The sequence below is a fragment of the Ursus arctos genome, unplaced genomic scaffold (assembly GCF_023065955.2).
Source record: "Ursus arctos isolate Adak ecotype North America unplaced genomic scaffold, UrsArc2.0 scaffold_6, whole genome shotgun sequence".
In the NCBI taxonomy this organism is placed as follows: domain Eukaryota; kingdom Metazoa; phylum Chordata; class Mammalia; order Carnivora; family Ursidae; genus Ursus; species Ursus arctos.
The window spans coordinates 67,390,461-67,418,280 of NW_026623078.1; the positions used below are offsets into that span (position 1 = coordinate 67,390,461).

Consider the following 27,820-nt stretch of genomic DNA (forward strand, 5'->3'; position numbering starts at 1 on the left):
CTAGCATCCACCACCATGGAAGCTGAGCCATCTGACTCTGTCCTAGTGATATTTTAAAAAATCCCACTAGTCTCATTTGAAGCAGATCCACTCCACTTTTTAGGTGTGACTGGTGACCTTGATTTTACCTTCTGAGTCACAACTTCAAGACCTGTCTTGTAGTTAAATTGAGGAAAGTTGGGTAGGGAAGTTGTGAGAGCCCGGGGGGGGGGGGATGCGAAGGGCAGAAGAGAACAGGTGGAAACTAAGAAGAGGGACAGAAGAAACAAATAAAGAGCAGGACGCTGGCCCGCGGAAGCGCGAGCGGAGGGAGCGGAGCAGGAAAGACAGCGCCAGGTGGCCGCCGCACCTGTGCACGTGACAGGCGCAGGCGCCAGGGCGGCCGTGGCGCGCTCACCTGGACCCACGTGACGGGGCGGGGCCCCGCGCGGCTCAAGACAGCGCGGCCACGCCCCCTCCCACGCGGCGCGCCCGGACCCCGCGGACCCGAGCGCCGGCGGCGGCGGCGGCGGCGGCGGCGGCGGGAGCCCGGGCGGCGGAGGCGGGCGGAGGGAGGCGGCGGCGGCGCGCGGAGACGCAGAACGGCAGCGGCAGCATGTCGGCCGGCGGAGCGCCAGTCCCGCCGCCCCCGAACCCCGCCGTGTCCTTCCCGGCGCCCCGGATCACTCTGCCCGCCGGCCCGGACATCCTGCGGACCTACTCGGGTGCCTTCGTCTGCCTGGAGATTGTAAGTGGGGTAGCCTCGGTGACGGTCGCGCCCGGAGAGCGAGGAAGGGTAGCGGCATCCTTGCTCCCGGGCTGTCTCCCTCTGCGCGCGCCCCAGCTCCCTTCCCTTCGACGTGGCCTTTACCTGCACCTCTCCCGGGGTCCTGCCCTCTCCCTGCCTGGCGCAGCCGGAACGTGGGCCCACCGACCTGGCACCTGTTACGCCGACACCTGCTTCCCCGCTGGCGACAGAAATCGGCCCGAGAGAGCAAGCGGGCGGCCCGGCGGGGCCCAGGATTGGGGACTTTGAGAGGGGAAGGGTGTTTGGGCTTAGGGCACCGTCGGAGACCCCCGGCGGCTTGGCCAGGGACCGCGCTTGGCTGGAGCTAGAGCAGGGCTCTCTGCCTCGCCTGTTGCAAACCTGCCATTTTGTTGGGTGGTGCAAAGGTGTAGCCAGCAGATGATTGAGTGACCTGGAGGTTGCCACGATGTGAAAAGCGGAGGCGGGAGGTACCAGGAAGAGAAGGCGGGCTTAAGACCTGGGCCTTTACCCCCCTTCCCTTTATTAGTGCCCTTTGGATTGGGGAGAGGATCAGGGCTTAAGGGGCAGGGAAGTAGGTCAAGTATGAACCGTGCCCTTGGCAATTTAATCAAGTGGGCGCGAGAGTAGCAGAGGAAAGGTAGAAACGTGGTTGTCAAGTGCCTTGCTGCCGACCTTTGCACCTTCTGACTTCCTAGTGGACTTGTGCAGCCCCACACCTTCTCAGCACTCTTTTTTGGGCCTAGATGAAGGTGAGGTCAGCTGGCCTGCCCTGCTATGTTATTGGGCTAGAGACTTAAAACTTTTTAAAGGCAATTTTCTGGAGTTGGAAGCTTTTGGAACTCGTTGTGGACCAGGGGAAATGTGCAAACATAAATTGGGCAACCCGAGGTTGCATCACGCCCTGAGAATGGCAAATCTAGAGTGCAGTGTTAGCAAGTCCCTGCCCTTCCTGCAGGCTGATATTGTTTGGTCGGTTAGGAGTTTTCATCTCCCTTCCCTCACCTGGCCCTTTGAGTTTGCATAACCTGGATTTGGTCGCTTCAGTTTCACTTTTGTGCTCGTGGGGTTGGAATGCTTTGCGAGCATTGGTTTTCTGCCCTATTATGCTACCGTGGCTAAGGCGTGCTAAGTTAATTTTAGCTCAGATTTGAATCTGAAAAAGGAGACAAGTGAGTTACAGGCTACGACATCAGTAATCAGATCGTGATGGCGAGGCTGGAAGAGGCTGGTTTGAGTCTGAGCCCAGTTCAGAAGCATCTGAATGCTTGGGATGAGGCGCCGGCATCCATGTGAGAAGAGTAGGGAGAGGATGGCACTGGGCCCGGGCTCTGCTGGGTGTGGGGGAGATGCGCTGAGAACAGTAGGGTCTGGGGAGAGAGCTTGCGTGAGTTCTGGTGCTTTAGCTCCCTGTTCCTCAAACTCCAGTTGTTCGCACACCTCTTTTACAAGTTTTTGCCAAATCCACATTCCACCTGTGCTAGAATTTACAGAATGTTCATTTCGATTCTCTTCCTAAACGTTAGTACCTACCTTAAGCCTCATCCTAAACAATAATACACACGAATCCTCAGATTTGATATACTGGGTGTATTCTTCTAATTTTTACTCAAATATATACTTATATATTGACGTATGTATGTATATATGTAAAGATATGTAAGAGTACATGTATGTATATATGGAACATATATGCAAAGAAGGCTCATCCATGTGCCATCAAATCAAATACTGTCTCAAGGAACACCCATGGTCTTGTCACACTTTTAGAAATGCTGCCTAGTTCTGAGGGGAAAAAGTGGAAGTGATTTATTCTATTTCCTCTCCCCTGCCCCCATTGTTCTTTATCTGGCCTAGTAGTTAGTTTTCAACTCTGCTGTACTTAATTACTTGGGCAGCTTTTAAAAATACAGTGACTGGCCCAGACTAATTAAATCAGAATCTCTTGGGGGGGGGTACCCACAGTCAGCCAGGTGCTTCTAAAAGCTCCCCAGAGGTTCTAGGGTACAGTCATGGCTGGGAACCACCAAGAGCGGCCTTTATCAGGGCCCTGTGGACAAGACAGCCCTCGTGCAAATATGAATTTTCTCCCTGTGCGAAAGCTTCTACCCCACCCCATTCTAGTAGGGACCCAGGCTCACAGAAGTAGCCAGACTTTCCTCTTATCTCTTCATGTCATCTGGCTTCTTACTCCAGAAACATGTCTCAGACCCTCACCTACATAGAATAGCATCGCTTCCAAAAGCCACATCAGTTTACTTTTCCCTTGTTATGGGCAAACATATGTGATAGGTTAAAATCTAGGCCTCCCACCTCTCCAGCCCACCCGGCAAAAATAAAAGAACCAAAATCGTCCAATGAAACTGGTGACCTCAGAGAACCAACAGACCTCGTTAGAGCCAAACTGTAGCTCCTTCTTGGCTCTTTCCCTTCCACACTGCTTAGAGATATCGGATTATACGCCCTAAGAAAGCAGAGGTCAGACTTGCTCAGAAAATTCTGTGTTACAGACAGCAGGGTGGCTATACTCACTGTGGTGAAAGCTGAGGAATGTCTAGATTGTCGAGTCCTGGTGTCGTACACCTGAAACTAATATAACATTGTGTGTCAACTACACTCCAATGTAAACTTTTTCAAATTTTACATAAAGAATTCAATCTCAATCCCCCTTACTACACCCATTCATACTCTCTCAAGTATAAGCCATTTGTTGAGAGCTAATTCAAAAGATGCAAACAGCGCCCGCCTAACAGCACCAGGTAGGGCCGTTTAGAGCCCTGGAGAATGTGCAGCCGCACATGCGTGGTGTGCTTTTGTGACATAGGTGTGGTCCTCTCCCAGATATGTAGGTTGTCAGCCCCTCAGTTTTTGCACCAAGCTATGCTCACCACGAAGAGCGTGATACTAAGTTATTTTTGCAATGCAAAGCCTTTTAGTTTAGGAGGGAAAAACATCACCTTTGAAGTTACATTTTCAGATTCGCTCAGGGTTTCCTGAATTAATGTTTTCTAAGTCATTTGTCAGGTATTTATTGGAATACCTACTGTGTGAAAGGTACTCTTCTGGGGGAAAAAATGTTTAGACCCTTCCTCACCTGAAAGAACACATAACCTAGTTGAGATGGTATGCATAAAAATAACGACCATTCAAGGAAGAAAGACGTAAGTATGGAAAGTGAACTACAGCTCAAGTGTTTTCCAGGTGGGTCTGTTCATAAGAAAATGACCTTGGAGCATCTGTATTATTGGGCTGAATAAGATATTTTGGGTCCCTGTCCTCAGCTAATCTTGTATAATGCATGAGAAAGATTAGATGTAACAGTATTAAACACGGGAAAGAATAAAGGTCATATATGGAATTCAGCGTGTTTCATGGTTTTGGTGTTTGGGAAGCTGCCCACGTTCCCCCAAGATATTCATTAGTGTTTCTCTTTATGGGAGATCTTCTAGGACTCTTATTCACTTGCTTCAACCTGCAGTGTTGTGGCTGTCCCAATAATTTTCATTTATTCAAGAAATAATTAAGAATCTGCTATGTATCAGGCCTTATTTTATACCCTGGAAATAGAATAGCTCCTACTCTTAAAAGAAATTCCTATCTAGTGAAGTGTAAAGTCAAGAAAGAATTGCAGTGCTGTGTTTGTAGTGATAAAATTGGTTCATGAGAAATACTATTGAAAAACAGGGTAGGGAACAAACTGAGGGCTTCAGAGGGGAGGGGGGTGGGGAATGGGATAGGCCGGTGATGGGTAGTAAGGAGGGCACATATTGCATGGTGCACTGGGTGTTATACACAACTAATGAATCATCAAGCCTTACATCAAAAACCGGGGATGTACTGTATGGTGACTAACATAATATAATAAAAAATCATTATAAAAAAAAGAAAAAGAAAAAGAAAAACAGGGTAGGGGTGCCTGGGTGGCACAGCGGTTAGACGTCTGCCTTCGGTTCAGGGCATGATCTCGGCCTTATGGGATCGAGCCCCACATCAGGCTCCTCCGCTATGAGCCTGCTCCTTCCTCTCCCACTCCCCCTGCTTGTGTTCCCTCTCTCGCTGGCAGTCTCTATCTCTGTCGAATAAATAAATACAATCTTTAAAAAAAAAAAAAAAAAGAAAAGAAAAACAGGGTAGAGGGGCACCTGGGCGGCTCAGTTGGCTAAGTATCTGACTTTGGCTCAGGTCATGATCTCAGGGTCCTGGGATGGAGCCCAGCTTTGGACTCCCTGCTCAGCAGGGAGTCTGCTCGTCCCTCGGCCCCTCCCCTCACTCGTGCTCACTGGCACACGTGTGCTTTCTCTCTCTGCATGTCAAATAAATAAATAAAATCTTAAAAAAAGAAAAACAAAAAAACCCAGGGTAGAGCATGTCTGACCACTGAGGAGTCCATGACAGCTTGAATGGGATGGTGACATTTGAGTTTAGTCTTAAATGATGAGTAGACGTTCAATCAACAGAAAAAGTGGGGAAGAAAATTCCAGATAGAAACAAGGGCATGTGTAAACCCTAGAGACGAGAAAGACCATGGTATGAAGGTTCTAGCAATTGTTAGTTTGTTTTGGTTTTTTACATAAGTTCTGGGAAGGTGGCAGAAGGAGAAAGAGCAGGTAGGGCTTGAGTTGTGACGCGCTGAGAAATGATAGGGCCAAGGCATAGGGTGGGGAGCTGCTGAAGGACAGGGGCAAATGTGATCATCCTTAGCTTTTAGAAATCTTTGAGTAGTGAGACTTGGTTATAAAACAGATTGAAGGCAGAGAGATCACCTAAGGGCTTTATTTCAGTGGTTTGAATGAGGGATAATGACAGCTTGACAAATGAAAGAAGTAGAAAAGAAGAGAGACGGATCTGACGTTTCGAAGGTCAACCAAGTACGTAAAGTTTGGTGTGTCCTGAAATGACGCTAGACCAGACTTAAATATAAGATGTAACTTGGAAGAATTATGCCAGAAAAACAAATGTTAATGAGAGGATGACGGGGAGGGAGGGGCTCTGGAGCAGGCGTGTGCTGTCATGCCAAGCAATCTGTGGAAGGGATTTCAGGTTATTTTCAACCCAAAGCTTTGACATTGGACTAACATATCAATGGTCGGATGTATAGAGTGTCCTTTTCTGGCCCAGAAAATAGATTTGAGTAGCCCAGCGACATTGTGTGTTGGCAGTGGTGAAGAGGTGACTCCATGGATAGGTTTCCCTCTCTAAAAGGGTTTTAATTCTATAAGTAAGATTTTCCCTTTACCTCTGGATTAAAAATCTCCAGCCATGTGTAAAGACTCCTTAAAATTTCATAAGAGAAAATAAACTGATGCCCCTGCCAAAAATTATTTTCGGCAGTTGTTTGCCCCTGACTGGCAGCCCTGTACAAAACATGAAGAATGGCAATAGGGAAAACTTTAAATCAGATTTCTGAACATCTTGACCTTGAGCTCCAAAGGAAAAGGTCAAGGAGAGGAGATTTGTTTTGCAGAACCCTACAGAAATATTGTAGCTGGCAGTAGGAGCCGTGAACATGGCATATTTGCATTGATAAGCCTGAAAAGGAAAGACTATGTAATGACAAAGGATGGGGACCAGGCTGGTGTCCACCGTCCCTGACACATGCCATACCTCACAGATGCTGTTGGATCTGCAGAACGAACTGGACAGCGTGTGAAAATATTCCAGAGAAACTGGCTGGAGTGGAGAAGGGCAGCTTGGGAGTAGATGTCCTGAGCAACTTTTAAAATGTCATGATTCTTCTCCAGGAATATATAGTCTGATCTGAATTTCCTATGTCTTCTTTTATACGAAAGGGGTCACATCCTTTTACAGTCACCATATATGACATTCTTGACTTTCGTATAATAGCTTCCAGAAGGAGAGAGGTAAAAAGGAGGAAAAGAGGCAATGATTTGCAGGGTTCCTGCTGATGTCAAGACATTGGCCTGCATGGACATTTTTAACCTAGGGTGATAACTAGTTACCCACAAACATGAAAAGAGGATTTTTTAAAAATCCAGGGCAATTATAAGCAAGAATAAAAAGGGCCCAGAACATATTTCTCCCCTCTAAGATGTGCTTTCCATTTTAGGGTTAGCACTGGCCATTTAAGAAACCAAAATGGAACTTTGGGTCAGATGGGGAGGAAAAACAAAACAAAACAAAACTGTAGTACCAAATTCTTTATAGCATCCTCAGACATATTTTTTAAACTTTCAAATGTAAATCTAAAAAGTAAAACTTCTTTTCCGTTAGTATGTTTTGTACAGAGGCCTCTTCTATATCTGTTCTTTCTCGTTGCTTCCCAGAGCTCGTCTTGTTTTCCTTTCTCTGATTTAAAACAAACAAAAACACCTTGCTGGCCTGTACCTGTAATTCAGAACTGTCCCAGGGCTAGTCCAGGACCAGGACCAGTTTGGATAGAAGTCCGCATGGGGAGAGGACAGATGGAAATTGATGGAGGGAGCAGGAGGGGGGCGGGTAAGCCACAAGATAAACACTACCCTGATCAAAAGTTCCAGCAGCAATTGCAGTAGAATAGGTGAATTGGACAAATTTGGGGCCCGAAGAAGATTGAAAATGGGGTGGCATGAGATAGACTGGCAAAAGCTGCCAACTTCCCCCATAACTTTCCATCCCCGCCTCCTGAGGTCTTGTACTAGGTGGTGGGCGTTGCCAATAATAACTTAAAAATTGAGAAGTACGTGTTCCTGCTTCACTAGTCTTCATGCCTATTTTCGAACACCCACCATGTACCAGGGAATGAGCTAGGCTCCAGACAGCAGTGTGTTCTGAGCATCTCAAGCTGTACTTCTGGAGAATTTTCTTCTAGAACCATTCATTTACACACACTGGTTGGTTTTCGTTCATTTCAGGGAGAATGCAACTGAACCTCTTCTGTAGAAAGCATTGTGGTGGGTTCTGAGCATACAGAGGTGTTTAAGGCCAATGCTGCTGACTCTGACCGCACCATCCAGTGGGCAAAAGAGCCAGATGCACCTGCGACTTCAAACCAGTAGTTGTAAGTGCTGTAGAAGATACACACATCGGTAACCGTGGAAGCACCGAGGGCTGGCAGCCAGCCAGGGAAGTCTTCCTGGGAGACCTGCTACCAGAGTTTAGTTATCCAGAGAAAGTTTAGGTGGCAGCACATGCTAGGCAGAAGCATAGACCAGTGTGATCGACTCATGTGGATAAGGGACGAGAGGCTGGAGTACCCGGGTAGGGTAGCTGGGAAAGTGGTGGTGCTGGGACGAAGGTGAACTTGGAGAGGGAACAAGAGTATTGATACTCTTACCACTTGACTGCAGTCACGTGGTGAATGAATTTACACGTTTATTGGGCTGCCTTAGAAGCACATCTGTAAGTTGTATGTGTTGACCGAAGTATGTGCCCAGTTAAAAAAAATCTTGGAGGGCACCTGGGTGGCTCAGTTGGTTAAGCATCTGCCTTCGGCTCAGGGACCCTGGGATCTAGCCCCACATCTGGCCCCCTGCTCAGCAGGGGGTCTGCTTCTCCCTTTCCCTCTGCCGCTCCCCACCACTCATGTGTTCTCTCTCTCTCTCTCTCTGTACTCTCTCTCTCTCAAATGAATAAGTAAAGTCTTTTTAAAAAATCTTGGAATACAGGTTGTGTATAAAGAGCTAATTGTAGGTAATCTCTTCACTAGATGATGGTCTGAACACATTAAACGTTCTTTAACCATGTTATTTCATTTGTGAGTACCCAGTAAGCCAGCATTTATTAAAATAGGAGGGGTTACCAAGAAGAGAAGATATTCTGAACTTTTGGAGGGGCACAAACCGCTCTGTGATTCGGATGAAAGTTGTGTCCTCAGAAAAATGCAATTAACTACGCAATTGGATGATTTCAGGGAATCAACCCCCCCACCTCCAGCAAGCCAGTCCATGGCAAAAGGATAGAAACCCTGCTCTAGAATGAATACTCACCTTTGAAGGAGGCACAACAGCATAATGTCAAGAGCATAGGCTCTGGAAGCCAGTTGCCAAGTTCAAGTCCCACTTCTAACAGTTATGAACTGTGTAACTTAGGGCAAGTTATTAATGGCTGTCTACTTCAACTTATCTGTAAAATGGAAATAATAATAGTAATTATCTCTCAGTGTTTGTGTGGATTAAATTGGTACAAATGACACCCTTAGAGAGTTGTTGGAGCATAAGCATTCGATAAATGCTAGCTAGTATTTCTATTATCCTCATTAGCTTCAGCCTCTCACTCTAACTCTATAAACCAGACTAAGAGGCAATTTTTTTTCCCCTCTAGGCTTGCTGGTTGGTTCATTCTCAATGCTACCGTGATGACGTGCTCGATCTATGAATAGCAGGAAAATCGGAAAGAAAGGGTTATACGTTTATATACAGGAAGTTCTAAATAATGAAGTATTTCTCCTTAGGGGTAGTCTAACCAGTCCTTCGTACCTTCAGATTCACTTACCTTTGCCTGTTCTCATTCCAAACATCGACTAAAAATAGGTCAGAGTAGGAACTGGCCCGTTTACTTAGCGCAATAATAAGAGGATCCGGAGATGAAGGTGTCAGATGGGTTTGAACATTGCTAGCTAAGATGCTGCAGGGCGTGTTGAAAAGCATGCTAGTAGGAAGTAAGTCAGAGGAAAAAAGGGTATTTGCAGAACGACTCCTTTAGAGACATAAGACCATCCAAATAGGAGACAAGTTGGGAAATCTGTCATCCGCTCCGCGCAGCCCGAGTTGCAAGACTTGCTTCTGGCTCAATACCCTGTTTCCCGTGGGGTTACGGGTTCTCAGCAGTCCACGGTTTCTAGTGAAAACACGTTTGGAGTCCAACTCGGAGGGTTCCGTTCAGTGTGATGTGTAGAGGAAAACTCCCACGGCTTTCTTATGGGCAGGCTTCAGTCCCGCCCCACCCTCGCGGGCAGAGCCAGGCTGAGCGAGAAACACCCGGGGAGCCACAGAGGGGTTCTGTGGTTTGGGGACTGTGGAGCACTGAATAACCGCAGCTCAGCACATGCTGGAGCACTCGAGGTGTCTGCCAGTTACACCTGGACCTGAGCTCAGAGGGGAAGGGGGAACTGAGCTGCAGGTGAAGGCTGATACGTACTTCTAGGAAGCGTTGGCCTTTGTAACGTACCTGGAAGTCTGGTCATCTTGTTGGAAGACCTTGAGGTTCAGAGGCATGAGCCCCCACTTATTCGTTCCTGAAAGAGATGTCAAAATGGGGTGCCTTGGGGGAGTTGGGTATGTAATTATCGGACTTTTTAGGACACTGGAGAGCGATGGAAGGCAGTGATAGACAAGAGGTCAGAACGTGGATTCAGATCCAAGAGGAGAAACCATGGACGGACGTGGCATTCCACCCCTCTTCACAGTGTGTGTACCGTGCAGTTGCTACGATACTTTATCAGCTGTCCTCCCTCAGATTTTAACCATCTTTGTGCTTGGAAAACAAGGCTCCCTCCAGAGTCACCTGTCCTAAACCTGGATGCTAATAATTTCAGTAGGGCTGGTAAAAGCGCTCAGCTTCGTAGTGCCCAGAATTAGATGACGTGAATATAGTAACATGGACGGTGGTAGTGTTATTAAAAGATCCGTTTTTAAAGTTGGAGCCAGGTTGGGAAGCCCAGGGACAAAAGGCACTTTTGGTAGAAGGAAATCCTGAAGCAAGGAAGAAAGAGCGGGGTCAAAGCCCCGGTGACCCCTATAGCAACGTGACAGTCTTGCGGTGAGGAAGGTGGGTCTCCCTAGTGGCCTCATCTCTGCTCTCTGCCCCATCCCTCCTGCACCTCCCAAAGCTGCCGTGGTGAGCAGGACTTCGGTGTGGATGTCACAGACTCACCGAGCCAGGGATGGTGGGGGGGCTCAGTGCTGGTATGGGGGGGGCACTCATACACCTTCCTCCCACCCCTGCCCCCTTCCCACGCAGCACACACACCACAGATGAGGAGGCGAACCTGTTCTCTTTTCATCTAAGCGTTCCGTTTCCTCTCCAAGCCTTTGAGGTGTTGGAAGGGCTGTAATTTAGAGTATGACAAGAATGGTTCATCTACACGATTTCACATCAGCATCTGCTGTCAAAGCCCTGGTCTACCTTGAAAGCCTGCTGCAAAACCTGCCTCCCCTGCCTCCCTCTCTCGACGCCTCCCATTATATTTCTTCTCTCCTCTCCCCGTCTCTCGGAGCGCACTGTGTGGAGCTCTTTTTATAGCACTCACCACAATCTGCTCCTGAATCAGATTTGATGGTGTCTGTTTCTCCCTAATCTAGAGCTCCTGGACACAGAACCTTGCCTTTTTTTTTTTTTTTTTCCCCTGAGTATTCTTCTACAGTGCCTAGCGGTAGATTTGAGGACGACCAGTTTGAGGTCCAGTTGGGTTTTATTAAATGTTCTCTTTAATTCCAGGGGATCATATAGCCCTTCTTCAGAGAGTCAATTTATCATAATCCCTGTGTCCTATAATTATGCTTTTCTATCTGAGTCCATCTGCCCCTGATAAACATGGCCAATTGATCTTTATTACCCTGTGTACTTGCACCTCGGTTCTCAATAAACGACTTTAATTAATAGATATTTAATAGCAATGAATATTTCTTAAATAGTATTTAAAGTAATGTAAGTTATTTGTAGTGGGAGAGTAGGAAAAGGTTACCAGGAAGATGATGCTGAGAAAGAAAGGAAAGATTTGAAGATCTTATCACCTTCAAATATTTAGTAAACAGTATGAAAGAGTAGAGAATCTTTCTACTGGGAACATTATTTCTTTCATAGCTACTAATAAGGTTGTGGCTAAATTTTTAAATATGCATTAATATTCATGACTTAGACTTATTTCATAAAACTTTCTGGGTTGATTGTTATTTTTTTTATTGTTATTTTTTTATTTGAAATTAGGACTTCAGATATACCAGCAACCACAATTATAGATTGATTAGATTGGTGCTGTAGTTATCCTATTCAAGGGATAATTTAGGCTTTCGAAAATGTCTTTCAAAGTGGTAATGAATTGTATGACTGGGCCTTTGTTTAGAAACTTGAATTAATAAAACTTGTGATTTTAACTTTTAGTCATTTGTGCAATTTGGATATTATCTCGAGACTTAAGAAGCAAGATACACATGATTATTGGTTTTTAATATGCAGAGTTCTAGCTGTTCTTGGAAACTTGGAGTTTATTTACTAAACAAATATCGGAGAGCCTTCTGCATGCCAGTTGGACATGTTTCAATGATATGACCTCTGTGTGTGGGGGGGGGGGGTCAGGGGTGGGGAGGACATGGGGTTGATTCCCACTTGCCAGCTGTAGGTATCCTTAGGACAGGTATGTAGCCTAGGCTTTTGGACCGCCAAATCTAGCGTAGGGATAGGAAGGGATCCTTCTGTCGGTGGATAAATGGCTTAGCACGCAGAGGCCAGTAAGTCAGCTGGCTGCCAAGAAGGTCTTCTAGTGCAGTCGGACTGGAAGCCAGGCCGTCCAATTACAGTGTTTCTCGTCAGTGTAACATAGCGGTATAGAGAGCTTGCCCAGGGCACAGGGCGGGTACCTGAACGTGGGGTGGAACTCAGGAAAGACTTTTGGGGTGATGTACTCTTCAAGATGAGCATGAGTGGAAGTTTCTCAAATACACATGGGGAGGGAATGACATTCTGGGCCAGCATATGTCAGGCCCCTCACATGTGAAAGCGCTTTGTCTCTGGACTGGATTTTTTTCTTTAATATAAAATGTGAGGGGTTTTGTGGCAAGGGACAAAGGCTGAGGAAGACAGGTTAGAGCGTAAGGGGCCTGGAATGCCCTGAAGAGGACGTCTAGCCTCTGCTGCTCTAGTGTTAGCTTAGAGGAGACTGCTCTGGTTAGCTTCGTAAAACCGACCATCTCTACCCTGTAATCGTTTCTCCTCCTATGATTTCTCCCTCACTCCTAGTTGCCCAAGCCAGGAATCTGGGTTTGTGCCTTATCTGTTCTTTGGCTGTCATGTCCCCTATCTGATCAGTCACCACCTGCCACCACTTCTCAGCTTCTGTCTAATCCATTCACTCCTGTCTGTGCTCCATACCTGAGTCTGGGCTGTGCTCTGTGGCTGTAACGTCTCCTCTGTGGTCCCTCAGCCCTGGATCCATTCCTCTCCGGCCGGAGAGAAGCTTCTGAATACAAATTGGGTCATTCTGGGTCCTGCTCAGGGGTTCTGTGGGCTTCTACTGCCCTTGAGTGGACCTGCAGGACCCTTTGCGTAGCCTCCAGCTCTCCCCTCTGGCCATCCCCTACGTGGTACCTGCTGCTCCCCGCATGCTGAGCCCTGCCCCTCAGCTGCCAGATCCTCTCAGGGCTGTCCTCCTGCCCCGGGACAGCCTTCTCCTCCTGCCACTACCCCTCCTAGCTTTGTCCCTTGGGTTGTTGCTTCCCGGGAGTGCTTCCTGAGTTTCCAGCTCCGTTTTAGAGCCCTCCATCTGTCAACCTGCAGTGCCCGGTATTTGCCCAGTTGTGAGGTGTGAAGCATCATTTTACTCACGTACTTAATTGTCTCTTTCCTGGGGCGCCTGGGTGGCTCAGCTGGTTAAGCATCTGACTCTTGATTTTGGCTCAGGTCATGATCTCAGGGTCATGAGATCGAGCCCTGCCTTGGGCTCTGTGCTCAGTGAGGAATCTGGTTGAGATTCTCTCTCTCTCCCTTTCCCTCCCCCTCCACTTGCTGTCTCCAAGCAAATAGGTAAATCTTTTTAAAAAATAGTCTCTCTCAGCTCTAAGGGAGTATGAATTCTGTGATGGCAGAGACCAAGTGTAGCTTGTTTGCCATCTTATTCCCTGCTCCTGGAATAGTGCCCGACAGGCCTTAGGTGTTTGCTGAATATTAGATCTGTGAATATGCAAAGTACCTGTTCCCATGCCCAGCACGCAGAGGAGTATCAATAAATCAGGTGGTTGTGTTTATTACCATGTACGGCAGCTGCGGCTGTCGTTCTACAGATAGGCAGTAATCTCACATGTACAAATCGGCCATGATAAGGACGGGCACATGGCCATTAGAAGTGACAGGTTAGAAAGTTATGGCTGATCTTTGCTGATAAACTCTCTGAGAAGCGGTGAGCGCAGAAGCCAGTGGTTTGAAGAGTCAGAGCTCACGGATAGGAGGTGGGGACCAAGCAAACAGGAATTTGCAGAAATGGTTGACTGAAAAGGAAATTGTTAGAAAGGCAACAGGGTCAAGGAAAATGCTCCTAGGTAATGAAAGAATTCCGTGTCTGCTCATGGGCTGAGGAGGAGAGTCCAGCACGAAGGCAGGTGCAGGGACATGTGTGGCACCGGGTCAGACCTGTGAGCGGAAGCGCTGGCCTTGCCCCAGAGGGGAGCTGGTGTCCCGCATGAGGACAGAAGACAGGCAGTGTGTGTGTGGGGGGATGCGGGAATGTGTGCAGGGGGCTGGGGAGAAGCCGAGGGTAAGAGGCAGGGGGACGAGCACGTTCACTTCTGTTGCCCACACCCGTGACATCTTTCTTCCTTCCTGCAGCTGTTCGGGGGACTCGTCTGGATTTTGGTCGCCTCCTCCAACGTTCCTCTACCTCTGCTACAAGGATGGGTCATGTTCGTGTCCGTGACGGCTTTTATCTTTTCCCTCCTCTTCCTGGGCGTGTTCCTCTCTGGCATGGTGACTCAGATTGATGCCAACTGGAACTTCCTGGTAAGAGATTTTTAAGTCTATTTCAGGAAAATGCGAGAAACGTAGAAATATCTTATTCTGTCCTGAAATGCCTGGTCCCCTGTTCTCTCTGTTGCCTCCAGTGAGAGAGGAAAGGCCTGACCCCCCGGGTCTGCTGGGCTGCCGTGTGGCTGCCTTGCTGGACAGCAGGCTCCCAGTTTGTGAAATTTCTGTCCATAGAGCCGAGCAATCATTCTGTTACTCTGGTATGAGTTAGATGACCTTTACTCAAAGACTCTTTTATTTCACGCAACAAATGAATTGCATTACAGGTATTGAACTATCGAGGAGTGCCTTTGGGAGATGGATACTGTGACATAGATCTTGAAATTTTCCATCAGTTTCTGCTTCAGATATTAAATACATACATTCTCTTCAGAAAACCAGGAGCTATTAGCATACTCTATTCTCTAAATACTTCGAAAATGGGATAGTTTATATTTATTTTTAATTCCTGTCCTAAATTAATAAGAATTGGTAGTTTTAAGAAATGAATTTATAGGGGTGCCTGGGTAGCGCAGTCGTTAAGCGTCTGCCTTCGGCTCAGGGCGTGATCCCGGCGTTGCAGGATCGAGTCCCACATCGGGCTCCTGGGCTGGGAGCCTGCTTCTTCCTCTCCCACTCCCCTGCTGTGTTCCCTCTCTCACTGGCTGTCTCTCTGTCACATAAATAAATAAAATCTTTAAAAAAAAATGAATTTATAGTCAACCCAATTTTAAAAATTATGATGCTATTCAATTGAATCAACTTACTTTCCCTTTTCCCATATAATATAGGCGGCCCCTTTCATGCTTATGCTTATTTGATCTCTGAGACTATTTCAAAATGGCCACTGGAGCTTGAATTCCAGCCTGTGGTAGACAGCACTTAAATGAAGGTCCTGAAGAAACTCTTTAGGTTTCAGTCAGTTGGTGGTTAGAAACTTAAATCAGGCCTTCAGTCAGGTTTATACTGTTCTTCTCAGGTTTTATGGTAACATTGTATTCACCAGCTTAGGGCGGATGTTAGGCATATTAACAAATATTCTTAGTTACAGAGTAGAAGGAGAACCATCGCCATCCCAGATGTGAGCAGCAGTGAAGTCTAGTGAATGTGGCTGCCCATTAAACCAGCCCAGGGGCAGATGGTTAGTGTAAAGTTAAGGAGGAAGTGTGGGGCAAGGGTTATGATCTTGCACAGGCTTTAAAGTGAGGTCTGGTGTGTTTAATAACTGTGTAGCCTTGGCCAAGGTACTGAACCTCTGTGACTTCTGATTTCTTCCTCTGTAAAATGGTGATAATAGTACCTACCTGGAATTAATGTATTCTAAAGTGCCCATCAGCTTTCTGTCTGATTTATAGTATATGATCCATAATCATCCTAATTCCTTAAATAGGCTTATAGTTTGAAACTTTGAAAGTCCTTCTATTGAGTCACTGAATTGTACACTTGAAACTAATATTACACTGTATGTTAACTAACTGAAATTTAAATAAAAACTTAGGGTAAGAAATTATTCCCATACACACACACACACACACACACACACACACACACACACAGAGGAAGTCCTTCTGTTCTTAGGTTGCTAATACACTGTGTTCCTACATTTTTGCCTTGCTTTCTCATTAATGATGAGAAAATATTTCTAATAATTGGTCAAGTGATGAAGATCAGAAATCTGTATTGAAGTTACAGATAGATTGCTTAATCTCCTCTTTCTTAATGCTTGGCTTTCCCATAATCATGTATGAATGAATCAGTCAATACCTAATGTTGGTAAGCACCATCAGGCTCTTTAAGTATTAAGCTCAAAGATGGTATTTGGCCAGCATGTACCAAGATAGCCTTCAGTACTAGTTAATACATAGTCATTGCCCCACCCTGCTACCTCTCCCCAAGTGCTGTGCTCCCAGCCACCCTGGCCCTTTCTCTGGGACCTTCCTGGACTTCCTAGTAGCCCAGCAACTAAAGGGTTACTACGTGGGAAAGTAGTGGGTCTCCAGGGTCCTGCAGTGCCCAACATTCCTTCTCATGGTGGATGCACATGCTGTACCAATGTTTAAATATTTTTCCAACATCCCTCCTGGCTTTATTAGACATATGTTCATACCATCTTTTTTCCTTTTGTTTATATTGAGTCTGATTTTTGATACTGAGTATATCATTAATATCCTTATAAATTTGGGTTTCCTAAATATGTGGTTCCCCCCCCATCTGTAACATCATATTTGTTGTTCAGACAATAAAATGTAAGAGTGTGGTTTTTTTTGTTTTTTTTGTTTTTTAATTAAACCACTTTATGAAAGGCACAACTGAAATTGGAAAGACCTACCCATCTGTTGCAGGGGTCACCTGTGGAGTTTACCCTCTGGTTCTTTAGCTGGGGTAGTCCACTCTTACTGAGGGAGGAAATGGCGGTAGCCTCACGCAGCACGCGGTACAGTGGCCTTCCCTGCACAGCCTTGTCGTGTGGGCACACTTTCCAAGAGCCCACTCATGGCTTTATGGAGTTCTCTTAAATGCTTGCCATATTTAGAATGGGCTCCTTTTTTTCTCTCCTTTGGTGATTTTCCACATAATCAGTCATTTCTGACCACCGAGTTGGGTTCGGTAGGTTTTGTAACGTATCGTGTATACTCTCGGCCAGGAAAATTTCTGAGCCATGCATATCGTGGCGTCGTCACCAGATGGTAACCAGTTTTGATTGCTGCATTCTGGAATTGGTAGACATTAACTGCTCAGAAAAATCATTGTTTCCCCTGGTGGTAACAGTTTAATGTTACCTGTATATAGTGCAGGATGGAAGCAAGAATGCATTTTGATGAAAAATTTGTTTTCTAAAAGTATTCGTTGGGGGATATTAACTAAAATATTCAAGGCTTCTAGCTTTTGTTGATCGTGAGGCTGAATTAACATTTGTGGTGGTAGATATCTTCAGTATTTTTCCCCAGCTTTCTAGCTTAGATGTAAGTGATGAAATAAAAATATAATATGTCACATATGTAATAACATATATTAAATGCTAAAAACCTGCCCTATTCTAATTTGAGGAAAGAAGCAGGTTTTGATTTTTGAGATGGTTTTTCTGTTTGTTTGTTTAGGTTTTTTTTTTTTTTTTTTTTTTGAGGAAATACCATTTTGTCTAACTTTAAATAAGAGATACCATACTTATTTTCCATTTTTGGAGAGACGGGGTGTGAAGGAAAGATACATTTTAGAAAAATAAGAGCTACAAAAAAAAAAAAAAAAAAAACCCAAAACGTCCTGTACAGTTAAACAGGCTTCACTTTATTCTCCCAAAGTAGGCGGCATACATTTGCCCATTATGGACATCACTTGATACTGTGAATGTCCTGAGCTATATTTTCTGTCCCGACTTTCATTAACTTATTCGGTCTTTATGACAATTCCTTATGGGAGACTATTATTCTCATTTTTACGGTTGAGAAAGATAAAGCTCAGTGTGGCTGTTTTTCACGCTGCCCTTGTGGAAACCAGGATCCCCCTGTTTACAATGTAGCTTTTTTTTTTTTTTTTTTAACTAGTTAGTAAAAATTTGACCTGAGGAGCAAAACATGGGCTTAAGGTAAGAATATGGGGGATAGTCATTTGTTGCTGAAAAAAAAAAATCAAGCTCTGCTTGATGGTTTAGCCGAGCAAAAAGTGAAGACCAGTGCGCTGTGCTCCGGGCTGCGCGAATACCGGGAAGTTTGGCAGACAAGCAAGAGTATACAAAGGAGACTCGGAAAGGGGCTGGGGCCATCTGCCGATGGGGAAATGCCAGGGCCTCAGGACAGGTGGCTCACAAAGGGTGGTCCCTGCCCAGCGGCAGCAGCGGCACCTGGCAACGTGTTAGCCGTGCAGGCCCTCAGGTCCCCCCCAGACAGACTGAGTCAGAAGCTCAGAAGGCGGGATGCAGCCGTTTGTGCTGTAGCAAGCTTTCAGATGACTCAGGCATGCTTACCTTCAAGAACCGCTGGGTTTGCATAAACAAGCTGCACTGTCCAAAACGACGAGCAGAAATCTGTGGCAGACCTTCTTGCACACATTCCACACATAGCAGGAGTCGGAGTAGGATGTCCAGGATGGCCAAGCATCGATGTGGGTGGGGCTCTCCTGTGGTGGGGAGTCTTGACTGAGCACCGGACGGGTACCTGGTCCTATGGTAGGCCCTAGAAATAGAGTGGTGAACAAGACAGGCCTGTAGTGGCTCACAGAGTTCGTTGTTGTAGGAAGTGTCAGTAAAGAAATAATTACACAAGGGCGCCTGGGTGGCTCAGTCGGTTAAGCGTCTGCCTTCCGCTCGGGTCATGATCTCAGGGTCCTGGGATCCAGCCCCGAATCAGGCTCCCTGCTCAGCGGGGGTCTGCTTCTCCCTGTCCCTCTGCCCCTCCCCTCTGTTCATGTTCTCTCTCTCTCTCTCAAAAAAAAAAATAAAATCTTTAAAAAAAAGGAAATAATTATATAATTGATGCATTAATCAAAATGTTAATGGCCAAGCAAGGCGTGTTCAGGATACTAGAAGAGCATAGCTGTCATCTCAGGTCCACTGGGAAGCAGACTGTAAGGTGAATTTAAAAATGCAAGAGATTTTGGGGTTCCTGGGTGGCTCGGGTGGTTAAGCATCTGACTCTTGATTTCAGCTCAGGTCTGGATCTTAGGGTCATGAGATCAAGCCCCAAGTCAGGCTCCATGCTAAGCTTGGAGCCTGCTTGAGATTCTCTCTTTCCCCCTCTCCCTCTGTCTCTCCCCCCTGCTCATGCTGTCTCTCTCTAGGAAAAAAAAAAAGAAAGAAAAAGGTGCAAGAGATTTTTTCGAGGGGGAGGGGAAGAGATAACACCTGTAAAAGGTGATGGGGAAGGAAATAGGGTAAAGCAGAAACATCTTAGAGTGGGATGCAGATTGACGGTCTTGGCCAAATTAATGAGAAGCTCAGGAGCACAGTCTTTGCCTTAAGAGTCTTGTTTTAGGCAGAAGTGCCCAGGCACCAGTATCCCCACTGTACCATCATTAGCTGGGGACTGCGGGAGGAATGTGACCTTGGCTCAAACACAGCAGTAGATCCCCAATCCATTGAAGCCAAAGCTGTCAGCTAATTAGACTTCTCACAGCTGAATGTCAGGTTCTTTCTTAAAACGGACTGTGTATAGTTCGTGATTACAGATGCTGCAAGGGCCCAGGAGAACATCAGAAGCTGCTTTACTAAGACATGTAACTCCCCACTGCAGGTCACCTGCCTGACTCTAGAACTCCAGGAGCCTGCAGAGTGATTTTCTCACCAGTGTTGTCATGAAGTTAGTTCTTTTCCTCTAACACCTTAGGTTACGTATGACCCTAGGATGACATGGATTGCTGGATAGCATGGCCCGAGTCAGAGTTAGGAGTGTAAGACGTTTATTGCATGACAGCACCTGTAAAAGATGAAGGAAAAGGATTGGACAGGGAAGCCTTAACCACAGATCGGTTCTGATACTACTGGAAAGGAGGAAGAAGTCAAAATCAGCAGGAGTAGAAAGTTGGGTGGGGGAGGTGCAGGTGGTAGTTGGTGGTGGGAAGAGTCTCTCCAGCCACACAATACTGCATGTAAAGGGCATCAGCCTTGAAGCACAGAGTACTTCCTAGCACCAAAGTGAGGTCATAGTGAGTGATGTTCAGAGAGATGGGAGGGTGGCCTGAGCCAAGGCTGGTGAAGAAGGTGAGGGCCTCATCACACCAAGAGTTGCGGCCACGTCACCAGCCTCGCCCCTTCTAAGGTCACGTGAGCCACTTCCAAGGGTCCACGTCAGTAATTTAGATAAGCACCTAATGATCTCGGACATGTTTTCCTCTCAATCTTATTTAGTAATTGAGATCCAGCTGTATTACTTCTAATCCCTAAAGTAGTGACGTTTGGACTTTGACCTCCATCAATTAACGTTTGTTGTGTAGCTACGCGGATCTGAGCATTTCTGCTCTAGATTAGACACACGATCAATCTAGAACACTGTTCTTCCGTCTCTTGAAGGCATCGGTGAGTCAGCGTCTACATTAGTGGTGTTAAGTAGAACACATTTTTAGTGTGTACCTTTGTAATTCCCGCTCCTGGTGAGTTAGCTTTTCCTCATTATTCTAGGCAGAGTAGGAACAATTCCCATGGACAGTTTTGTTTGTTGAATGGGCCTTTACAAAGGCAGCGCGTTGTTCCTTCTCTGTACTGTTGCTGTATCAATAACAGTCTGATAGAGAAAACCAAGCGAACTTTGGAACCAAACAGCCCTACATTTCAAAAGGTTATGTTTGTACGGCTTTAGAGCAGTCATTTAATTTTAAGAAATCACTTGTTTATCAAGTGGGACTAATAAATGGTGGTTGTAAGGATGAATGACAGTGACTGTAAGGTACCAGGCATCTGGGAGCTGTTGACAAAACCGCACAGCAGTGTGCTGATGGGTACCGGATCGTGTAAGACTGTGAATCCCGATAGAATTATCCCTCACAATCCCAGCAAATTATGAAATCACCTTACAGCAAGTGACTTTTGTTTGAGAGTTCTATACTTTTTGTCGACGTATATGATAGAGAATTTGCTTCTTTAGAATATCAGGAGATAGGGTATTGAATTCTGTGATGTCGTAGGTCTTCCGCGTTCCTCAGTGTATGGGGTGACAATCTAATGGGTAAAAATAATAATTGCTCAGAAATAAAAGACTTAATTATAAAGTGTGTGTATGTATATTATTATATAATTACATAATATATTACAATAATATAATTATTATCCAATAACAATACTGACAAGGTGTGTGAAGTTATATATTTTACCATAAAACTCAGGACCTTGGTTTCGTCAACTACGCCGATTACAGCGGGTCCGTTGGTTTTCATTTGGATTCTGATAGGTTGACGTTGTTCAAGCAGCCAGAGTAAATGGTGAGGATGCTTCAAGATCGTTTGATTCAATGTTCTAACCTTCCTGAACCTTCATGAGTTGAAATAAGGAACAGGAAAAAAAAAAAAAAAGTATTACTTCTCATTGTAGGTGACTTTTTTCTCCTCGTCTTTCAGGATTTTGCGTACCATTTTACAGTGTTTGTCTTCTACTTCGGAGCCTTTCTCCTGGAAGCAGCAGCCACATCCTTGCATGATCTACGCTGCAACGCGACCGTGTCTGTGCACCCGCTCTTGAGTGATAACCAGTATAACATAAACGTCGCAGCCACAGTGAGTGTCCCTGCGTCCCGGTGACCAGCACCCCCCACCACCACTGTCTCGCATTCTCCCAGGACCGTTAGCATTACACGACGACTAGCTCTTTATCTGTATAATAACCTGATGAGCCAAGTTCCACCCTCACCCCTCGTGTTGTGAACCCCCACACCGAATCACAGACGCCGAGATCGCAGCCAGCCATGATTGTGGCTGGCCTGGCACGACAAAGCCTACTTTGTAGAAAGAATTCACTGTGCTTTTTCACTTCCTCTGACTTCAGCCGCGGTAAGGGAGATTGGTTCTTCAGTGGTCAGTCCCTGCTTGTAATTCATTTTAATTCAGTGAGTATGTATGGAGAGCTCACCACGAGGGAGGAAATGGGCAGGGTGCTGGGCACGGCGATGAACCACGTACAGCCCCTGCCCCTGAGGAGAGTCCAGGGGAGCGAGGGGGTAGATATCCCCCCATGACCATAGATGACTTACAGATGAAATGCATTCCATGGGGAAATTTTTGGAATGTTTTAGTCTTCCTTAACTCACATACTTAAGTGAGTCTGTTGTATTTTATTGACATAGGTAATTTGAAGACATGCTGCATTATTTCTGTTTTTATAATTTTGTAAGTGTCAGAAATCCAAATTATTCCCTGAAATGTGTTGATATTTAATATGGCTAAATAGCAAGTTAGTGACCCTAATGTTTTACCATTTTATGTAGATAGCATATATAAATAGCCAGACTCCCCCCTATAGCCATTAAAATCTTTCTGGAGCAGTGTTGTCTACCAGCGCTTTCTAAAATGATAGAGGTATCCCATATATGCATGATTCAATATGGTGGCTACTAATTAATCATTCATTCATTTACATTTAATTTACATTTACATTTACATTTACATTTACACAGCCACTATGTAGCCGGTGGCTCTCATATCGGACAGCACAGGTCTAGAGTCTGGGTATTGAAGGGTGGAGGGACGATGATTCTAAGACCTACTTTCATCAGGTTCCCAAGCCTCTGTTAGGATTTGTCAAAATTCATTGAGTGTCTACAATGAGTTAGACTATGTGTGGATTGCAACAGAAAGGAGGCATGGTTCCAGCTTTGACAGGCTTATAGTTTAGATCAGTGGTTTTTACACTTTTTTTTTTTTATAGGAAATGAAAGTGTTTTGCTTAATGAAATCTTACTGAAAACCCAATAAAGACAGAATGCAAGAGCAGAGATGCTGTAGTTGGGGTGGGAGAACAGGGTCATGAATGATGCCTGGCCGTCCTTCTGAAGCCACCTCTGTCTACCTCATCACCTCTGAGGCACTGCTGTGGGACCCTTACTACCCAAAGACCACGGTTAGAAAACCACTGGTTTTCACAGTATTACGAAGTGAAGAAAAGTTCAGGGACTCGGAATGGACTTTTTTTCTACCAAGAGTCCTTCCCGTGAGTCATCAATTCTTGTTGGATTTTCCTTTACTACTTCCATCCCCTCCTTTTTAGCGGTGCAGGCTATATTCTCATTACCTCTCAGCTCCTTGAAGTAGCACCAAACTGATCTACTCGTAGTTACCCTGAGATCCCCACTCTCCTAAGAGTAGTCGGCGCTCAAGTAATTGGTGATCCATGGTGGACGGCATTAGTTTCTCACCTGCATTCCTTTGTCCTAAGGGCCCAGTTTTCAGTGTTGTCCATGGTGTCGTTCTGTTCTGGCTGACCCTCTCCTGTGACTTTGTCCCTGTTATCCTTCCCTTTCTCTCTGCCGAAGAGAAACTGCCTTGGTAAACCTCAGCATGCTTTCGGTTCTCCATTACCTACCATCTCATCCACACGCTCCCATGGAAGTGAAGCTTCAGGTCCTGAGTTTTAATAATACTTAAACATAGGAGCCATTCTTTTGTGACATTACATTGAATCCCTCACTTTACTTTTTATTTCAATATACCTGAGAGAGGAAAATTCATTTTCACTAATAATAGACATCAGAATTGGTCATCCTTATTCAGCAGACAGTGTCTAGATTAGAGATGTATCAAAGAGACAACCAGCAGAAGAAGGCTGGGGAGAAGAGCAGAAAGGCGGTTAGAGAATGGTCATGTTCTGTCAGCGGGTCTGCTATTCCTTCTCAGAGCTAGAGTTTCCTGGTAAGAGATCCCTGCACTAAATCATAAGGTTTTACCACATTTAATTGCTTTGTCTTATAGTTTTCTGTGGCTCTTGAATTCCGAAAGGGTGAGGACACTACTACTGTTTGTTTACATGCACCAGATGTACTGCTGAGCACGTAGTTGTGCTAAAGAAATCCTTGTCAGATATTAAGGACGGTAATGCAGAGTTGAATGCGGGTTTCAGAACGATCTCCCATGCCAATCTGTAGATTCGTTTCTGTGGCTTTACTTTGTTTCCTTCTAAAGTTGCTTTCCACTATCACAGGAAGGTTTTGATACATCCTCAAGCTCTGATACCTACTCTTTTCTTGGCTGTGAAATCACTGTATGAACAGACACCTCGTAATGAGCTTTTGACTGTCGTGTTGGGGGTTTCATAAATATTTAACAAGTGAGTTCAGCATGGGAACAAATGTTCCACCTAAGGCTATCCACAAATGAGAAAATTACTGGGGGCCACGATGTTTAAAAGAAGGGTTAATGATGTGAGGGGGTAAAACAGGAGTACAAATCATCAGAAAGAGGACTATAAACCGTTTTCGTAAGTGTTGAAGTATCTTTAGGTAGGTTGATCAGTCTTTAGATAGTCGTTCCTTAGGATGAGTGTTTTCTGAAAGTCAATGTTATAAATCTAATATGAGCTTTTGTTTCCTTTTTCTTAGATTTTTGCCTTCATGACCACAGCTTGTTATGGTTGCAGTTTGGGTCTGGCTTTACGAAGATGGCGACCGTAACACTCCGTAGAAACTAACGGTCTGTGTTGGTTTCCTCTGGCTACTTGATGTGTCTGATTAATTTGGATACCATTTTGTCCAGATAGAACAACATTCCAAAAGTAATTTTTTGAGTATGTGGAGAGAATCTAAGTGCAAGTTTTGGTTCATTTCATGGATGGAAGTTTAATTTTATTATGAAGTTACACATTGGAATGGCCTTTAATTTTATACCTGTCTCTTTTTTAAAGAAAATCTTCCTTTATATCCATAAAATATACTGATATTGCTCATGAAAAAGGGGTATCTCTTTTGTTTAATTGCTGAGTCACCTAACCCTTAATTTTAATAGGTAACTAAAATTTCCTTAAAAAACAAAAAGCAAAAACAAACCGTGTTTTAAATAGCCTTCCCACTGAACTCTGTCTTTTAGTGTAAAACAGAGATTGGCACCCTTTTTCTATAAAGGTCCAGATGGTAAATATTTTAGGCTTTGTGGGCCATACAGTCTCTGTGGCAGCAGTTCATCCCTGCTGTTACTTAGCCACAGGCAATGGGCAAGTGAATAGTGAGCCTGTGTCCCAATAAAACTTTATTCACGAAGACAGGAAGCAGGCTGGGTTTGGCCTGTGGGCTAAGTTTGCCAACCTCTGGTGTAAAACCTTAGTTATATGTTATGGATTTTATTGATCTGATCCTGGAAGGTATAAAACGAGATAAGTCACATAATATTTAGCCTCATGATGCAATAATCACATTGCCTTTGTGTTAATGGTCAAGTATTTACCCTTAAAGTGGTGGATAGTTTTTCAGGCCAATTCAAGCAGAGTCTTGGGTACAGGAAAAAGTAATTTATGAAGTAAATCCTAGTTGCTTAATCAAACTAAGTGTCTCTTAACAACTGAGCAAACCTCTCATCGGGCATCCTTAAGATGAGATCCCCAGAAACCATTCACCACTACTGGAACTGGCATCTAGCTTCTTATGTCTCACTTTGGATTTATTTATGCTTCAGAGTACAGCGGTGTGTCCTCTGCATGAATACACGGATACTTGTGGGTGGGTATACGAGGCTTTACAAATAGGGCTTCCCTGAAGTGTTAACTTTTTACTTCTAATTATTTCACATTACGTTCTCAGTTAAATTTGAATAGAGTATTAAATATAACTTAAAGTCGAGGCTTCTTACGTGTTCTGATAATAGCCCCAACATCTATGTTGTTTTGCACTGGTAACAGATAATACAAAATCAGTTTTAAAAGAGCCATCCTAAAAACTTGTCTCTGGCTGAATTGCATAGAAAATATTTTAATGCATCTATTAGAGACGCTGGTTGTGGAAAGGTGCCAAAAAATGGCTTGAATGGGAGAATGAGTAAGAGTTAGGTCCCAGCTCCCACCACACTGCCCAAGCAGGATACTTACCTCCTGCCCCAGGCGGGCTTCCTCTGGGAAAAGAGGGCTTTGACCATTCAAAAACCTTCAGCCCTTTGCTTTTTTTTGGCTGAATCATCCCCTAAGAGTGTCATGTCTAAGTTGTGCTGTTAGATTTCATGGAACTTAGAACAAGCCCGAATGAGTCACATTATCAGTGCTCAGTGATCAGATGCTATTTATATAATAATACCCTACAAAGAAGAATCTTATCAGAGTTTGGTTTGTGATATAAAGACGTGTTTCAATATGTGACAAGAAAAAGAAATCAGTCATTATACTCATGTCCTGTCTTTTCTATAATATCTGACTTCCTTGGTTTTTGTAGCTTCACACCACACACTTAAACCTGTATTATGAATTGTATATTACAAAGTCATAAATGTGCCATAAGGATATATAGTTCATTCGAGTTGGAATCGTTTAAAGTTAGTCTGCTAGATTTAGTTGTGAGATTTTGTTTTTGTTTCCAAAGTATAACAGGTCTGTGCTTGGTGGCATTAAATTAAATGATTTCATGAAATGGCTTTAGTGGCACTTTTGTAAATGGATTGCTTCTAGATCATTAAGAACCAAGCCTAAAACTCATCTGACTGTGAATACTTACATTTGTAGATTAATCGTGTTCTGGGTTTGTGAATTGAGTGACAAAGCACTTGAACAAAAATTATGGCATTTGAGAATTTCTTTATATATGCTGTAGAAATGAGAAAGTGTTGGCTGGTTTTAAAATCTAGTAACTCCATGATGAAAAGAAATTTATTTTATAAGTGTTATGACTCTAATAAAGTATTCATTTGATAATCTTTTTTGGTCATCTATTTTTTATACATTTCACTTTGAAATTCACTTAAAGGTTTGATATAAACTTGACAGATTTGGAATTTCTAGACTCACAATATATAAAAGTTCTGCTTTAAACATTTCTATGAAAAGTCTCTCAGGAAATGTCAGTGAGCCTTCTTTCTTTGATGAAGGTCAAAGAGGTAAGTCTTTGGAAGTAATATTTTAAAGGAAGTTTATATTCTATTCTATTCTATTCTATTCTATTTAAAAGCATTTATATAGTGCTTTAATATGTGCCAGGCAGTGTTCTCAGCATTTTTTCAAATATTAGCTTATTTAATCCTCATGATGACAACTCTGTAGGGTGGACGATATCATCTCCTCTTAAAGATGAGGGAACTAGGGGCACCCGGGTGGCTCAGTTGGTTAAGCGTCTGACTTTCGGTCTCAGCTCTGGTCTTGATCTCGGGGTTGTGGGTTTGAGCCCTGCATTGGGCTCCATGCTGGGCCTGCAGCCTACTTAGAAAAAAAAAGAAAAAAGATGAGGGAACTAAAACATAGACCGTAAGCGACACAGAGTCAGGTGTCTAACAAGAGGCTTTTAAACCCCAGCAGTCTGGCTCCCAAGTCCAGGCACTTTATGGCTGTTCATCCCTCAGTTCTTCGAGATTTTACATATTTTATATATATAAAAATGTGACCCTTCCCCCACAAAGAAGATTTTAGCAGAATGTTTAATATAATTGTGTGTGGTAGATGCCATCTTTTAGAACTTTTTGTCAGAGCCAAGGACTCGTGAGTTTAGCTGTAAGACGTTAGGCCAGGCCTCCATCACAGGGGAAAGGTTCGGCAGCTTCGGTCCGCCAAGGCTCCCCGCATGCTTGGCTGCCTGTTTCTCTGGTCCAGTAATTCTGGCCTGGAGTGTGGGCCTTCAGTCTCCTGCGTTGCCTTACATCAAATCAGCTCTCTCCTGAATTACCCTGGCTTCCCGATCAGCCCTGGAACTGACATCAGAAGGGTGCTCTAGTCTGAGTTATGCCTTTCGATCTTGATTCGTAAACTCTGTTTCCACCACTGCATCGGCCAGACTCTGGAATTCTAAGTCATCGTCACGAAGGTTCAAGTTTTTTTACGAGTGAGCCAGTGTC

At 44.6% G+C, this 27,820-nt stretch overlaps 1 protein-coding gene across 1 annotated transcript; it reads left to right on the top strand.

Annotated features, from left to right (window-relative positions):
- The first annotated feature begins 534 nt into the window (after positions 1-534).
- On the top strand, positions 535-26,687 carry MAL2 (mal, T cell differentiation protein 2). Its single transcript, XM_026495523.4, has 4 exons — positions 535-727; positions 14,219-14,389; positions 21,434-21,589; positions 24,403-26,687. Exons 1-4 carry the CDS (start codon positions 596-598, stop codon positions 24,472-24,474), a joined length of 531 nt encoding a protein of 176 aa, XP_026351308.1. The 5' UTR covers positions 535-595; the 3' UTR covers positions 24,475-26,687.
- Positions 26,688-27,820: the final 1,133 nt, after the last annotated feature.